At 44.9% G+C, this 17,200-nt stretch overlaps 1 protein-coding gene across 1 annotated transcript in view; it reads right to left on the bottom strand.

The window, feature by feature from the left end:
* The window catches only part of LOC145417542 (uncharacterized), a 104,761-nt gene that overhangs the window by 41,604 nt on the left and 45,957 nt on the right, over nucleotides 1–17,200 (bottom strand). The window contains exon 6 of the mRNA XM_080286252.1: nucleotides 11,347–11,507. Within this exon, the coding sequence (XP_080142378.1) occupies nucleotides 11,347–11,507 (161 nt within the window). The remainder of the gene's footprint in view (nucleotides 1–11,346; nucleotides 11,508–17,200) is intronic.

Genomic DNA, 17,200 nt, shown 5'->3' with positions numbered 1-17,200 from the left:
ACCTTTTCGGTCTGATTACACTTCCCCACAACTTGACAGGTGTGACAAGACTTACAATACCAGGAAACATCCCTGAAGATACCTGGCCAGTAGAAGTGTTTCAAAATGCGTGCCACAGTCTTCCTCACTCCAAGGTGTCCTGCCAAACTGGAATCATGAGCCACTCTAATGATATCCTGCCTACAAACACGAGGGATGGCAACTTGATGTACAACCTCCCATTCACAGTCGGCTGATGCTGTTGGGGGTCTCCACTTCCTCATAAGTACTCCTGACTTTACATAATAACAAGTAGAAGCACCAGCTGACTCTTCCTCACTGCAAGCAGAGTTAGCTAGACCTTTCAACTCAGGGTCAGCAACCTGCAACTCAACCAACTCTTGACGAGACAAATTATCAACACTACGGGGTACTGCCTCATCTGGTGAGTGGTCCAAATTAGCAAGAAAAGTGTCAGCTAGGATAACATCATCATCATCATTATCCTCTAAATCACCAGTAACTTTAGACTTAGCCCTAGTGACAGCACATGCAGGGAACACATCAGGGACATCACAATCCTGGGACGCAGCCACTGACTCACTAGACAACTGAGGAGCTGGACACACTTGACTTCCACCAATATCATTTCCAAGTAAGAAAGTTACACCTGACATTGGGAGTGTCTCAACCAACCCAACCATAACAGAACCATTAACAAAACCAGACTCTAAATTCACTGCACAGAGGAATAGAGAAGTAATTATTCCCTACACCTTGTAAGATTACAGTTTCATCAGAGGAATTAAAATTAGAGCCTAGAACACTGGTCAGCATAAGGGATTGGCAAGCACCTGTATCACGATATATTTGAACTGATTTCCTGTCATTACTGTCCAGAGGACTGACAAAACCATCAGACAGGAAATTAGCACATGAACTCTTGAGAGTGTCACCCACGTTACTGCTCAAAAGAGGAGCTCCATCATGAGAATTTAAGTTACCCCTCAAAGCAGGTTCAGTTAACTCAGTTAAAGAATTCTGGGAACTCTCAAGAGTGGACACTAGACCAATTGACTGAATATTTAAAGACTCCTTTTTGTTCACATCACGCTGTCTCCTGAAACATCTCTCCGTAGTATGACCAAGCTTACTACAATAAGTACATTTACTTTTCTGAAATCTAGAGGTGAAGCTGGTATTTACTTCCTGAGAAACATCATCCTTATTCTCTTTCCTGTTACCTGTACTCTGAGTAGAGGCAACGTACTTACTCTCAGCTTTCCCTTTTTCTCTAGAATATCTCTTGTGAGTGAGAACATACTCATCAGCTAAAACTGCAGCATCAGACAAATTATCTATTCTTTTCACATCAAGATATAGGCTTACATCTTTACTAATACACCTTTTGAAATCCTCCAACAAAATCATCTGCTTAAATTTACCAAGCGAGGCGTGGACCTTGCAAGAGGGGAACAAGTCAAGAGTGAGAGCAGTGGAAATGAGTTACTTGAGAGGAGCATGTGGAGTGACATGGAGGGACAGGTTGACGAATGAAGAAGTGAAGGAACGTTGTGGGGTAGATGTGGATGTGGTTGAAAAGATTAGGAGAAATACACTGAGGTGGTTTGGACATGTGGAGAGGATGGAGAGTGAAAGACTGACTAAGAGGGTGTATGTGGGTGAGGTGGAGGGAGGGAGAGGGAGGGGTAGAACGAGGATGAGGTGGAGGGATGGAGTTGAGAGGTATATGAGGGAGGGGGGGGTGAGTTGGGGGGAGGGGAGTCAAATGGTGGGTGACAGAGTGACTTGGAGGCGTTTTGTCTGCGGCCACCCTTTGCGGGATTAGGGCGTCGGGCTATAGATAGATAGATAGATAGAATCCACATTCTTAGAATTTAACCACTGCTCTAACAGATCTTCTTTGATTTTTGCATACTCAACATGGGATTGCTTATCTTGCTTGTAAGTTGTCCTAAATTTTACTCTATAGGCTTCAGGAACAAGCTCATAGGCCTTAAGAATCAAGCTCTTAACTACATCATAATTATCAGACTGATCCTGAGGCAAAGATGCATAAGTTACTTGAGCTTTACCGGTGAGAACAGTTTGAAGGAGTACTGGCCAATACTCCTTAGGCCAATTAAAACCTGTAGCTACCCTCTCAAACAACTGAAAATACTTTGTTAAATCAGATTCATTAAAAGGAGGGACAAGTTTAACATTTTTAGCCACATCAAAATCATCAGAGCTATATGATCCAGTTCCACCTTGTTTCATGCAATACTCATGGTCTGCCTGAATCCTAGCAATTTCAACTTGTGCCTCAGCCTCCTTAGCTTTTGCCTGAAATTCAGCCTCCTTAGCCTGTGCTTGAAATTCAGCTTCCTTCACACGAGACTCCGCCTCCTTAGCCTTAGCCTCCTGCAGGGCTAGCTGTAACTTAGCTAATTCAATCTGCGTTTGCTCATTTGGAGGAGTTACATTAAACAAGCTTTTATTAATCATGCCAACAATTTGATCTTTAGAATGATGAGAGTGAACTGCAATTCCCAATTGTTGAGCAACAAGCTTAAGTTCATTCTTTGTTCTGTTTTCTATATCACACACTGTTTGCACATTTGACAAAAAATCTTTGGCTTCATCAAGTGTAGAAATAGTGGCCATCATGAATATATCACAGTCACAAAATATCAAACAATATCCTTATGATAATATCCTGAATATCCTGATATGAGGTCGCCAAATTTATGTTACGGAACAGAGAAAGATAACGTACACTTTAAGTGAGAATGCTAAAAATCACTACTGTCCCGTAAAGTTCCAGGTTCAAAACAAAAGAGTTAGGTAAAATTACAAGTTAAAGTTTAATGCTCAAACTAACAACAAAACATTCAGGACTCATAAGGATAATGTAATGGCAAAACAGGTTAAATATATGGTTAACTGCAATAGCCTCTATTAACACGAAATTAGCAAGAATAAATTTATCTAAGTCAGCCCTGATAAAATGAGATACCAGATAATACTCAGTGAATGCCAGATAAATAATTACAGATACAAACTATTATCAAAAATGACTGACATAAAGAACTCCACACGAATCACAAAAACTTCACTAGGCCTACAAATTAAACTTATGCTATACAGTACAAGAAAAAATGCAACAACAGTTATACTCAAATTACACACAGCTGCTAGATGGTTGGAGATTTCTTGAGCACTCACAATAATAATATCTGTACAGGGGAGGACAGAGATGTGAACAAAATGAGGAGCAGATCTAAGTGGCAATGATGCAGAGACTGAGCTCATTATATAGGGGCCGGCAGAGCCTGATACAACTTGTAAGAAGGACGCGCAAATGAAGCCATGGGGACAAAGAGCTGAAAATCCCGCACTGTATAACAGAGAGAACGACTTACTCTACTATAACAGTAGAAGGGGGGGACTGAGGCAGAACACGCTCGTGATCAAACATGCAGCATACTGTGCGTTAAAATTACACAAAGGATGATGAAATCATAGGCTATGTAACAATATATATATACAGTGGGGCACCAACTTTCGCTACAGCAGGATTCGCGGAATCCACTTTCGCGGCATGCACCAAATATTCCTTTACTTCCACTTTCACTTGAAAAAAATCGATTTTCGCGCACAAATTTTGGGTTTGGGACAATATTTTGAACTTTGAATTTCCTGCACCGCCCGCCCGCAACCCACCGCCATCTTGAATGACATCATGTCAACACACTGTCCACCCATTCCCGCCATTGTGTACGAGCGTGCTAGCTCCATTGTGTTGGATTCTCACAGTTCAATGGCCTCTACTATACCTGGTAGTGTGGGGAAAGGGCCTGGTGGTGCGGGGGGAGAGCCTGGTGGTGTGGGGGGAGGGCCGGGAGGCAGTGGTGGTGATAAAAAGTGGCCGGGACATTCAAAGTCGGGAGGAAAGGCCAAGGCTAAAAGAGAGTATTGTGTTGGAGTGAAGAAACGGAAGTATAATAATGAAATGAAAAGGAAGATAGTTGAGTTTTTATTGTTTGTATCTCACAATGCAATGTACAATAGTGATTTGATGTACTGTATTGCAAGTGAAAATGAAAATCTGATGTTACTTTAGGATAACCGGGAACCAATTAGCCTTTTTGCCATAAAGACAATGCCCCAACTTACGCTAATTCCACTTTCGCGCATTATTTTTGGACCCAATTAGGCGCGAAAATTGGTGCCCCACTGTATATATATATATATATATATATATATATATAATATCTCTATATCTATAGCTATATCTATCTATCTATCTATATATAATATCTCTATATCTATAGCTATATCTATCTATCTATCTATCTAGATAGATAGATAGATATATAGATATAGCTATATATATATATATATATAGATATATCTATATATATATATATATATATATATATATATATATATAATATATCTATATCTATAGCTATATCTATCTATCTATCTATATATATATATACAGTACCCTCGCGTCCAACACGATTCGGGTCCAGCACGGAAGCAATTAATTAGTATTATTTAATACGATTTAATTACTGCAACTCGAGTGTGTTAGCATAACACGCACAGAGCTCCGAGAAGTGGGCGAAATCCGCAGAGTTCACTCTAGCACGATCACCCCCGGTCCAACACAGCCATACTGGACATTCCCATGATGATGATAGCCAATGAAAACTTCTGATCAAGTAGCCTTCCCCGCCCGCTATCGTGATGTGATCGTGATGCCGCCCAATTAAAAACGCTTCTGATGTCACGTGATGTTTTGTTTAAATTTCTCCCGCCACAGCGCCACTCAGTCGCATAATTGCATTGGAAGGTGCTTTTTTCTTGCTGCATTTTCTGCCCTTGTTACTGCATTTTACCCTGCTCACGATGCCTAGGAAGCCTTCTGAGAACCCCAAGAAGCGTCGGCACCTCCCTCAGGCCACCAAGCTAGAAAGCATCGAGAGGAAGAAGAAAGGGGAGAGGAAAGTTGACACTGCCAAGGCCTACGACATGAATGAAGCCAATGTGATCATAATAAAAAACTAAGACAAGATCCTGGCAGCCGAAGGCCATCACACGGCACTTCATACCAGGTTTGCCGAGGATACGATGGTAAATCGGAAGGGTAACGTGGTAAAATTGCCGACGATACCACGGGCATTTGGAATTCATCTGGATGGATTCCTGCCGAGGATACGACGGCCAAACAGTGTGACCAAAACCCAGGCGACTCGACAGAGAATGTATCGTACTACAGCATTGAACATTTAGCCTGACACTGAATACATATTAATATTTTAGAATAAATATCAATCGTTTTGAAACCCTTCTCATCGGCGTGCATACCAGTTTATAAACAAAGTTGCTTCTCCTTATTCTCTACCGAGTCAGCGACAGCGATCACTTTCCACAGTCACGAGACGGGGCTCTGGCAACAGTGTGAGAAGCATGCACTTTGCCGAGGATTACAGGGCTAGGACAGGCAGAAGCAGGACCTTCCATGGCTGTGGACGAAGATACTGATTCTGAGTGTGATTTCGAAGGATTTATGAGGGAGGCTGAGGAGGGGCAACAGCGATTACCTGCTAGTGATACCAGCAGCCATCCTCCGGGGACCCAGTAGGCCTACCTACAGCCTTGGATACCACCTTCCATTCCCAGCAAGCCCACCAACACTGTCCTAAAAGGTTAGTTATCATTCATAGCACAGTACCATTTATTATAATTACAATAGTACCAATATATGTATAGGTATATGGTAGGTATTTAGGGTGACTTTTCCGAGGGTTGCTGACATAATTCATTTTTCCCCATAAGCTCTATTGTTAGTCCAACACGTTTTTGGTCCAACACATGACCCATGCATGACAATATTACCGTGCTGGACGCGAGGGTACTGCATATATATATATATATATATATATATATACACACACAGTACCTGTACTGTATATTGTTCACCCCTACCCCATTACATGACATGGCTGTGTACCAGCAGGAGTGTTCTGTCAGGAAGTACGTCAGATACTGAAGCAATTTTCCCAATCAGATACTGAAGAAAAGCCAGAGATGTGTTCCAGACCCAAACCCAAACTCTCATATACCTTACTCAATAGGGACTGACACAGAAACACCATAGGTAATGTTAGTATTGTCATAAACAATACTATTGCAAAAAAAACGGCACATCAAACATCACATGCAAGAGTGCAGGTTGGTGGGATGTGTGGTGTTGAGATGCTTCAGGGGGCAACTGATAATGACAGCCAGGCAGACAGCTGGCAATGCACCAAGCAGGGATGGTGGGAAGGCGGGGGATGGGGAGGGAGACAAGCAGGGGTGGGGGAGGGAGACAAGTGGCAGTGCAAGAGGGCGGGGAGACAGAGAAGGAGATAAAGCCAAACAGCCCTACAATGCCCCCCCCATCTCACTCACTCACCACTCTCACTCACTCACCATTCTCACTCACTCATCACTCTTACTCACTACCACTCTCACTCACTCACCACTCTGTACAAACACCACAGTATATAAACAATACATACGTTCAGTGATGAATTATGCAAGCCCTGCCTGGGCTCCTAACCTCACCAAAACACACTACAACACTCTACAGACCATACAGAACAAGGCCCTAAAAATAATCACAGGCAGCACAGCTACTACACCCACAGACCACCTACATCAAGAAACCAAAGTCATCAAAGTCAAGAGGCACCCAGTTTCTTGCTGCAGCCTCCAAAAAACCCACAACATCCACTATATTACAAGGCAGCACATCCACCCACACCAAGGAACATCAAAACAACACCCAGCAAATGATACCATACACAAATACTGTCATCTCTCCCCTCTCGCCCACCTCAGACCAGCTTCCAGAAGCATATCCACACTCACATCACTTGCCACTCCATTGTCACTTAAAGACAACACACAGCTGCATGCACGGCCTCCTGACATCCACCCTTCTGAATCCTATCTCCCTCGTGAGGACAGGGTCCACCTGGCCAGGCTTAGATGTGGGCACCATCCAGCCCTCTTAACCCCTTAAACGCGGATCGTCGCGTTTGCTACGCTCGCCAAAAAGGACATAACGGCGGAACGTCGCGTTTGCAATTCGAGTTAATTTTGAATAAATGCGGGCAAGGATGTTCCAGCTGGTATTGTCTATCAGTACCACCACCCTTTAGCTACAATTAGCATACTTTACCTTTGTACTACTGACCTCTGTTGTTGCCAAGTATCGCGTTTTTTTCTCCCCTCCCCCCCCCACCACGGCCCGGCCAGCCTGGCTGTGATACATGGCAGCGCTCTGACTGCTCAGAACTGTAAATCTGCGCTCTCCTCTCACAAGCAGTTTATGCTAATAGGAAACGCCTGTTTCCCCAGTTGTAACACTAACTTTTTTTTGCACGGTTTGCCCCTTTTTAGCGTCAGTTTACCGCAGGCTTTCAAAGTGACATTATGGCGAGTTCTAGCTCTTCCGAGTCAGTGCGAGTGGCCGACAGGACCGAGAATAAAGTGACGGGCGTAAGGCAGAATAAAAAGTGCGCCGCGGTGATCTTTTGGGAAGTAATATGATTGAAAACAATGTAGTATACATGTTTTTAGCTGTGAAAATGGAAATGTTTGTTCAGTGACGGGAAGACCGCCGCCGCACTGCATGTCGGCCGTACACTCCGTTGATTTTAGCTTTATTTTCAGTGCTTATTGTACAAATACGGATTCCAAACTACCTTTACGTTGTAGTATATAGTTTACTGTGACAGAATGAGGCTGTGGTAGAGGGGAAACCGGGTTGCTGGAGGTGTGAAAGTGAAGATTTGGTTACCCAACTTTGCAAGTCTCCACAAGTCCTTGGGTAGTCCACGAAGGCTCAACACCTGTCTCTGGAGAAAGCTGAATGTAAGTACTATCTGCCATACCAAGTTTGTATAATGTTCTAGGGTTAATCTCTGATTTTTGGTTAATATTTTCCTACAGGTACTCAGACCGCGATACAACCCCGCCACCCGGGGGGGGGTCGACTGTTCATGGCCTCGCATTAGGGGTTAAGCTACCAGAAGAGGCTGGATGACTCCGTCGCTGATGCCTGTCCAGGATGCAACACAGCACCCCATACTATTAAGCACATTATGGAAGATTGCATTGCACACAATCACCTACGCCAACAACACAGCATACACTCTTTGAGAGCTCTGTGGGAAAGCCCGGTCTCGGCCATGGCCTTCCTAAGGGACTCAGGGCTGTTTGGCCAGACTGCCTAGGGAACTACTACTACTGCTACTACTCACCACTCTCACTCACTCATTCACCACTCTCAGTCACTCACTCTTCACTCTCTCACTCACACTCACACACACACACACACACACACACACACAGCCAGGCAGGCAGCTGGCAGTTTACCAAGCAGGGGTGGGGGAAGGTGGGGGCATGGAGAGGGAGACAACCAGTGGTAGCGCAGGACAGAGGAACATACTTGGCAATGCTGAATGTGGTGAAGGAAGGAGGAGGGATGGGGGGGTGGGAAGAGAGGGGATGGAGGAAGGATGGGAGGACCAAGAAAGCTTCATTTAAAACCTAGAGAGAGGTGGGGTGTCAGACTAGCGAGGCAATAGACATTCAAATTGTTCGGACTGTAATAATGTTCCCCTATTTCTTGTATTCAGTCTAGCAGTTATCGATGCGCTGGATAACGGGGTATGGGTGTACAGTAATCTCTTTATTATCAGGACAGCCATTACCCAGACAATCCATTACCCAGACCCTGTCATCTGGCTGTTCAAAACCATTATTAGTATATATTTTCAAAAAATCTGGACTAAGTGCTTGCGTCAAGGCGAAAATTATGGCCATACGAAACAGTTTTGCACTCGGCCAGGTGGGAATGGACCAGTTGCACCACCTTGTCTGGCTGGATAGTTCATTCACCGACCACTAGAGACCCCCCTTCAGTCATTCTCATTTCCCACGTGGTGGCTGTGTAGTAAACATTTGTATGACAGTTGTTATGGCAGAGCATGTTGTGGCTTTTGTGGTTGTTTCCTACCTGCTTCAGGCCTGCTGTTCCTTGCATGCCTCTTCCTAGGATGTATGATGATTGCCCCTTCTCCAGGGAAAAAGAAGAGGGTAGTGATGACTCAGGAGAAGCGGGAGATCCTGAGCAAGATTGCTGTGGGATGGTTAAATCGTGGGTGCTGACTTCAGTTTCATTCTAGCTTACTGTACTGTACCATGATTTTATTCCATTCTACCATTATGTTTTGTGTACCCATTGCATTTTTCTTGTGTGGCCTCCACCCCTCCTCACTCCATGTGCTCATGTAACTGCAGGGTATGTCCCTACAGTGGTGACTGCTTGTCTGTGGTGTATGGGTCCCACTTGACCATGGTAATTGCTTGGCTGTGGTTTATTGACCAGACAGTGTAAAACAATAGGAACAAGTGTTGTATGATGTACCATAGTGGCCTTTTACACTGGCTTTCAAAGTTAGGGTATGTATGAATAGGGGCCAGGGGATAAGTCCATTATCCAGATGGAGCCAACACCCGGACATGCCTCTGTCAGATAATTGAGGGATTACTGTACTGTTTTCCAACAGGATGTATTTCTGGCTTGGGAGGTAGGCAGAGTCCCGGAGGATTGGAAGTCAGGTATAATTATTCCCTTGTACAAAGGAAAAGGGGAAAAAGAAGTGTGTGGTAATCATAGGGGCATTTGTCTTCTTAGTGTAATAGGAAAAGTGTATGGTAGGATACTTATTGACAGAGTTAGGGAAATAACAGAGGAATTAGTTGACGAACAGGGAAGCTTTAGGAAGGGAAGAGGTTGTGTGGATCAGATATTCATTCTTAGATCTTTAGTGGAAAAGTTTCTAGAGAAGGGAGAGAAGTTGTATGGGGCATTCATGGATTTGGAGAAAGCATATGACAGGGTGGATAGACAAGGATTGTGGAAAGTATTAAGAATATATGGAGTAGATGAGAAGTTGTTGAATGCTGTGAATAGCATGTATGAGAGGGCTAAGGCTGCAGTGCATGTGGATGGTGAACTAAGTGAATTTTTCTCTTTGAAAGTTGGGTTGAAACAGGGATGTGTCATGTCTCCATGGTTGTCCAATCTGTACATGGATGGGGTAATAAAAGAGATACAAGGTAGGGCAGTGGATGTTGGAGTGGCCCTAATGAGAGAGGGTAGTGTTTGGAAACTCCCTGTACTGTTGTCTGCAGATGATACTATGTTGTTAAGTGAAGACGAAGGGGTGCTGCAAGGCTTGGTTGATGAGTCTGGGAGAGTGTGTAATAAACGGAATCTAAAGGTGAATGTAGGGAAGAGTAAAGTGATGGTCTTTGAGAGGAGAATTCAGTGAATGTACAGTAAGATTCAATGAGGAGGAAATGGAAAATGTGAGTATGTTTAAGTACTTGGGAAGTGTGATGAGTAAGGATGGAAGTTTGGAGGGTGAAGTGCTTGAAAGGGTACAACAAGGAAGAAAGGTTGAAAGCAGTGATAAGAAACAGGAAAGTGAGCATGGAAGTGAAAAAGTTGGTACATGACAGTATTGTGATACCAACTCTAAAATATGGAAGTGAAGCTTGGACATTGTTGGAAGGACACAAGTCAAGAGTGAAAGCACTGGAAAGGAGTTATTTAAGAGGAGCCTGTGGAGTCACATGGAGAGAAAGGCTGGCAAATGAGGATATAAAGGAGCTTTGTGGTGTGGATGTGGATGTGATAGGAAGCGTTGGGAGGAACACACTGAGGTGGTTTGGCTATGTAGAAAGGCTGGAGGGGGAGAGACTGATGAGGAGAGTGTATGTGAATGAGGTGGAGGGGGGGAGAGGGAGGGGGAGGCAAAGGACGAGATGGAGAGATGGAGTGAACAGGTATATGAGAGACGGGGGTGTGAGTTGGGAGCAGGGCAGTGAAATGGCAAGGGACAGGGCAACGTGGAGGCGATTTGCTTGTGGCCACCCCGTATGGGATTAAGGTGTCTGGCAATAGATAGATAGGCAGATAGATAGATGTATTTCTAAGGTGGAGATACATACTGTCAACATTATCAACAGAGGGCTCAGGAATTATGAATGGATGAAGTCCTATTTTAATAAATAACAGTACTCCATAGTCTGACTATACAAGCCCTTGGTGGCACCAGTACAACAAGGTAACTCTAATGCCTGATTTATAAACATCCCTCATCTTCTCCACTCAAAAAGAAGGATGGTGAACTGAAGATGTGTAGCTTCAGTCAGCAGTCTACTAGGTTCATGTTCAAATGAGCCTGGGGTCACAACAACTGTAAACTCGAAACAACTCCCCACACTGACCTGCTTATCTGCACCTCCTGAAGCAAAGAAGTCCCCATCTGTACTGAAGGCGCAAGATGTTACAGAACCTTGGTGGCCGTGAAGTGTGTAAACCACCCGACCTTCCATCAAGTCCACCAACTTCACTGTACGGTCACCTGAGGCACTAACAAGCATATGTCCTGGGTAAGAGGAATTAAAATCATCATCATAACACCTTAGTTAAAAGTAGCTGACATCATCATTATCCTAACCTAATTTCTTTATTACAGTATGTCTTATTTTAAGTTGCAGCCATTTAAAATTTGGTTTAAAGATCCTGTGATTAAGAAAAGAGTTTAATAACAGAATGGCACTGTTTCCAAATAAACTAACTCTTCCTACATTGAACATCCTAACTTAATTTCCCATTACTTCAGAAACAGAGAAGGGAAGACTCAAAGCAGTGAGAATTAACTGAGTGCATAATGAAATGGACTGTGCATCGATGCACTAATGCTTTATGCTTCCAAAGCCCTCAATTCCATCGTACAGAGATATCAGCGTAGTAATTCATGGTTACAGGTTTCTTACGTTCAAGAAAATTTGTATTAAAACCTCTACATAAAGAAATCTGTGATGTGGAGACACCCATCATCTACTAACTCAATGTAGTGCTGCCGCAGGTGACTCTACACCGAGTGTGAAGCCAAATGGTTTATCATAAACTTGTTAACCATTTTACTATGTTGGGTGGTAACCATAATAACCAAATGACACCTGATGGTTTAGTGAAATAAATACAAAACCAAATGACACTTGACAGCTTAGTGGGTTAAGCATATAACTAAATGATGCCTGGTGGTTTAATGGGTTAGGGTACTCCAAAAGGACTGTTAAGTCAATAAGGGTTACATTTGAGGAGTGGCTGAAGTTTATTGCTCATTATGCCACTCAGGAGCATGTGTAGCTGATCACCTTTCCTTTAAATGTTGGGACTGAAGGGCCTAGTCCCAAGCTCCAGATGAGGCAACAAAGGATTATATCTATCTATCTGTATACCTAGGCTGCTTCCCCCAAGGAAAGGGAGGTGGCCGAGACAGGACAACACACTCCCAATTTACTCATTGACTCAAACACATTCTTTTGCAACTTAGCCCCAAAGGCCACAAGGAACAGATCCTCACCGCACCACACCTCATGAGAGTTAACTGCGCATTGCAATCAGTGACATCCGCATCAAGGCCCAAAACCAGAGCTGGTTTAACCCAGCCACATCATAATGGACCCATCCCCTTACCCACACCTGACTTGATCAGCTCATCAGACACAATGCAGGAGAATATCCCCTCAGGGCTGTGTCATCATTTATTCATTCACACTTTCTCTCCATTCATTTCTATCACATACAGCCTCTCTTCCTTGCTCAACAGACATCCCTCTTGCATCCAACCCTCTCTTCACACTGTCCATCCATCCTATTTGTGGTCTTCCTCTCAGCCTTACACCTCTCACATCAGATCTAGTTATCTTTTTCACCAATTGTTCATTATCCATTCTCTCCATATGCCCAAACCATCGCAACACCCTCTGCTCAAAACAAATAATAAATATTACAGGTAGACTGGAGATAATGCTGACTATATGCGGGCGGTGTGTCGGGAAATGCATGTGGAGATTGTCAGGCGTGAAAGGATTAATCTTGCTGGTGAATCTTGGGTATGTGGAAAAGTTTTGTTACTTGGGAGACATGTTATGTGTTGGAGGTGCAGCTGGAGCTAGCTCTGTGACTAGAGTGAGGAATGGTTAGAAGAAGTTCTGGGAGCTGTTGCTTCTCACAATGAGAGGGCTCTCTCTCCGTGCTGAGGAATCTTCATGTCTTGGGAGTGTGGTGCTGAATGGTAGCAAGACCTGGGCAGTAGAGGAAGAGGATATTCAAGGGCTCAAACATAAGAAATGGCAATGATTAGGCAGATGAGCAGTGTGTCCTTGAATGTGAGGCTTGGGGGGGGGGGGGTTTGTGATGGAAGAGTTGAGAGGAGGGATGGGACTAGCATGTGATGGCGTCGTGATGACTAGAGGTGGATTGAGATGGTTTGGGCATATACAGTGCTCGTCAGAAGTATGGGGCGCCCTGCATCCCTCCTGAGAAACAAACCTTTCAACATTGAAAAAACATATAAATAATGCATTTTATTTACCTTTAGTGCTTCGTAGGGTAGCCTTTACGTTTCTTCACGGACCTGAGACGTCTTGGAAGTGAAAGGGCGAGGCTCCTGAGGTGCTGGAGGGGTATTTTGTCCCAGGAGTCACGAATGGTGGCTTCCAGCTTAGGCAAAGAGCTCACGTCCTTCCCTTGGAGACTCTTCTTTACGAGGTACCAGAGGTTTTCAATCGGGTTGAGGTCTGGGCTATTTCCTGGCCAGTCTGTCATGAATGATACCTCGCAGTCACGAAGCCAATTGGTGACCGATTTGGCCTTGTGAGCAGGTGCACCGTCCTGCTGAAACACTCGTGCACCTGTTAGCTCGAAGGAGTCTGGTAAATGATCACACAGAAGCTCCAGGTAAACATCCTGATTCACTCTGAGGTTCTTGGGAAGTACAACAAGCTTCCCCAAACCCTTCCCTGAAAAACAACCCCATACCATGAGTGAATCAGGATGTTTAACTGTGCTTTCTACATACCGTGGGTCAAGTGGGTCACTACCTTTGCATGCTCCTCTGTTACCTGTAACACTAAACGTTGCCTCATCAGACCACAACACTGACAACCATTGCTCCTCACCCCAATTTAGATATTTATTAGCAAAGGCAAGCCTACGAATTCTCTGGCTGCTAGAGAGAAGAGGCTTTTTCACAGGCCTGTGACTTGTGTAACCAAGCTCATGCACCCTACGAGACACTGTTCTCACTGACACCTCACCAAACACTTCTGGGTTGCTCTCCTTAATTTTCCTTGCACTCACACAAGGATTAAACTCCACTGCACGTTTTAAAACATTAACAGACCTTGGGGAAGTTTTCCTAGGCCTACCAGACCTCGGTTTCTTTGTGGGAACTTCACCACTGTTTTCCTCCCGAAACCGCGCACACCAACGACGCACTGTCGATCGTGCCACACCAACCAATTCACTAATTTCCTTTGTCTGGTGGCCTGCCTCCTTTAGAGCAATGATCTGGGATATGATTTCACTCGATAGTTCACGGGTAGGTGCCATAACAAAGTTTTGAAGGCCAAAACACTGCGGGACACTCGGTAAAAAATGGCGCAATTTGAGAGGGACACTCGGCGGAGTTCCTCTCTCTCAGGCAGCCCGTGGGCGACTGAGGCGGGAACCAACCAGCGCATCAGAAGGCCTCAGGCTACCGTGACGTCATGCTCGGAGCTCAAACTTGTGGCTCAATTCTTACCCCCCAAAATGGGTGATTCTTTTTGGGCCATAAGTATTGCGCGCCCGGCGGACAACGCTGAATACTTCTGACGAGCACTGTAGAGAGGATAGGGGATGACAGTTGGGTGCAGAAAGTGAGAAGTGTTAACGGTGGGGATAGGGTTGCTTGAGGCAGACTGAAAAAGACCTGGGACTAGGTCATAGAGTGTGACCTGAGGGATAAGGGACTGAATGGGGAGGTCACACTCTATGACCTTGTCCCAGGTCTTCTTTGGTCTGCCTCTAACAACCCTACCCCTAATGTTCACACTTCTCACCTTCTGTACCCAACTGTCATCCTCCATCCTCTAAACATGCCCAAACCATCTTAATCGTCATCACAACACGAATACACTACAGGCAAACGGTAAGGCCAGGTAGAGCCAGGATTCCCCAGCAGCAGCAACGGCAGCAGCAGCAGCAGTAGTAGTAGTAGTACTAGTAGTTCCCTACGCAGTCTGGCTGAACAGCCCAGAGTCCCTGAGGAAGACCACGGCCGAGACCGGGCTTTCCCACAGAGCTCTCAAGGAGTGTATGTTGTGTTGTTGGCACAGGCGATTGTGTGCAATGCTGTCTTCCATAATGTGCTTAATAGTATGGGATGCTGTGTTGCGTCTGGACAGGTGTGAATGACGGAGTCATCCAGCCTTTTCTGACAACTTAAGAGGGCTGGATGATGCCCACATCTCAGACTGACCAGGTGGACCCTGTCCTCATGAGGGAGGTAGGATTCAGAAGGATGGATATCAGGAGGCCGTGTATGCAGCTGTGTGTTATCTTTACATGACTGAATGGAGCAGCCAGTGATTAAGGTATGGGTATGCTTCTGGATGCTGATTTGAGGTGGGCAAGGGGGGAGAGATGACAGTATTTGTGTATGACATTGTGTACTGGATGTTGTTTTGATGTTCCTTGATGTGTGTGTGTGTGGATGTGCTGCCATGGAGTGTAGGGGATGGTGTGGGTTTGTGGAGGCTGCGGCAAGAATCTGTGTGCCCCTCATGTCTAGATGATCCTTGACTTTGAGGACTTTGGTTTCTTGGTGTAGGTGGTCATTGGGCGCAGTAGCTGTGCAGCCTATGACTATTTTTACGGCCTTGTTCTGTATGGTCTGTTGAGTGTTGCAGTGTGCTTTAGTGAAGTTAGAAGCCCAGGCAGGGCTTGCATAATTCATCACTGAAAGTATATATTGTTTATATAATGTGGTGGTGGTTTCTCTGTTGTGTCCAAATGTTGTATGGGCATGCAACCTAAAGGAGTTAAATCTTGGTGCTAATTTATCTTTCATGTTTGTGATGTGTTGTTTAAATGATACTGATGTACTGTATGTTACACCAAGAATTTTGTGTGTGTGTGTGTGTGTGTGTGTGTGTGTGTGTGTGTGTGATAGGGGAATGTTGTTTATGGTGAGGTGTTGAATGTGACTGTGTTCTGCTGTCCATTTTGTAAGGGGTCACTGTAGATTTGGCTGGGGCTATTTTGAGCCTGTTTGTGGTGAACCATTCATATACAGTGCTCGTCAGAAATACTGAGCGCCTATGGCAGGGCGCGCAATACTTTTGGCGAAAAAAGAATCACCCGTTTTTGGTACTAAATACTGAGCCAGATATTTGGGGCTTGAGGCCTTACTGCATGCTGGTTGGCTCCCGCCTCAGTTGCCTACGGGCTGCCTGAGAGAGAGGAACTCCGCTGCGTCTCCCACTCTTCTTGCGCCATTTTTTTCCTGTGTCCCACAGTGTTTTGGCTTTCGCCATTTTGTTATGGCCCCTACCCGTGAACTTTCGAGTGAAATCATATCCCAGATCATTGCTCTAAAGGAGGCAGGCCACCCCATGAGGGAAATTAGTGAATTGGTTCGTGTGGCTCGATTGACAGTGCGGAGGTGGTGCGCCCATTTTCGAGTGGAAAAGAGTGGTGACGTTCCTACAAAGAAACTGCGCTCTGGTAGGCCCAGAAAAACCTCCCCGAGGTCTGTTAATGTTTTAAAACATGCAGTGGAGTCTAATCCTCGTGTGAGTGCAACGAAAATAAAGGAGAGCAACCCGGAAGTGTTTGGTGAGGTTTCTGTGCGAACGGTGTCTCGAAGAGTCCATGAACTTGGTTACACAAGTCACAGGCCTGTGAGAAAGCCTCTTCTTACATGTTACCAGCGACTTCGTACGCTTGCCTTTGCTAACAAGTACCTTAACTGGGGTGAGAAGCAATGGTTGTCAGTGTTGTGGTCTGATGAGGCAACGTTTAGTGTCACCTGTAATCGAGGAGCATGGGTGTACCGGCGCAAAGGTAGTGACTCGCTTGACCCCCGTTACGTGGAGAGCACAGTTAAACACCGTGATTCACTCATGGTATGGGTTTGTTTCTCTGGTAAAGGTTTGGGGAAGCTTGTTGTGCTTCCCAAGAACTGCAGAGTGAATCAGGACGTTTATCTGGAGCTTCTTTGTGATCATTAACCTGAGTCCTTCG

This window comes from Coenobita brevimanus, chromosome 110 (assembly GCF_032717465.1).
Source record: "Coenobita brevimanus isolate Jiangsu-jjx chromosome 110, ASM3271746v2, whole genome shotgun sequence".
Classification (NCBI taxonomy): domain Eukaryota; kingdom Metazoa; phylum Arthropoda; class Malacostraca; order Decapoda; family Coenobitidae; genus Coenobita; species Coenobita brevimanus.
This window is presented reverse-complemented; position numbering and strand designations above follow the sequence as displayed.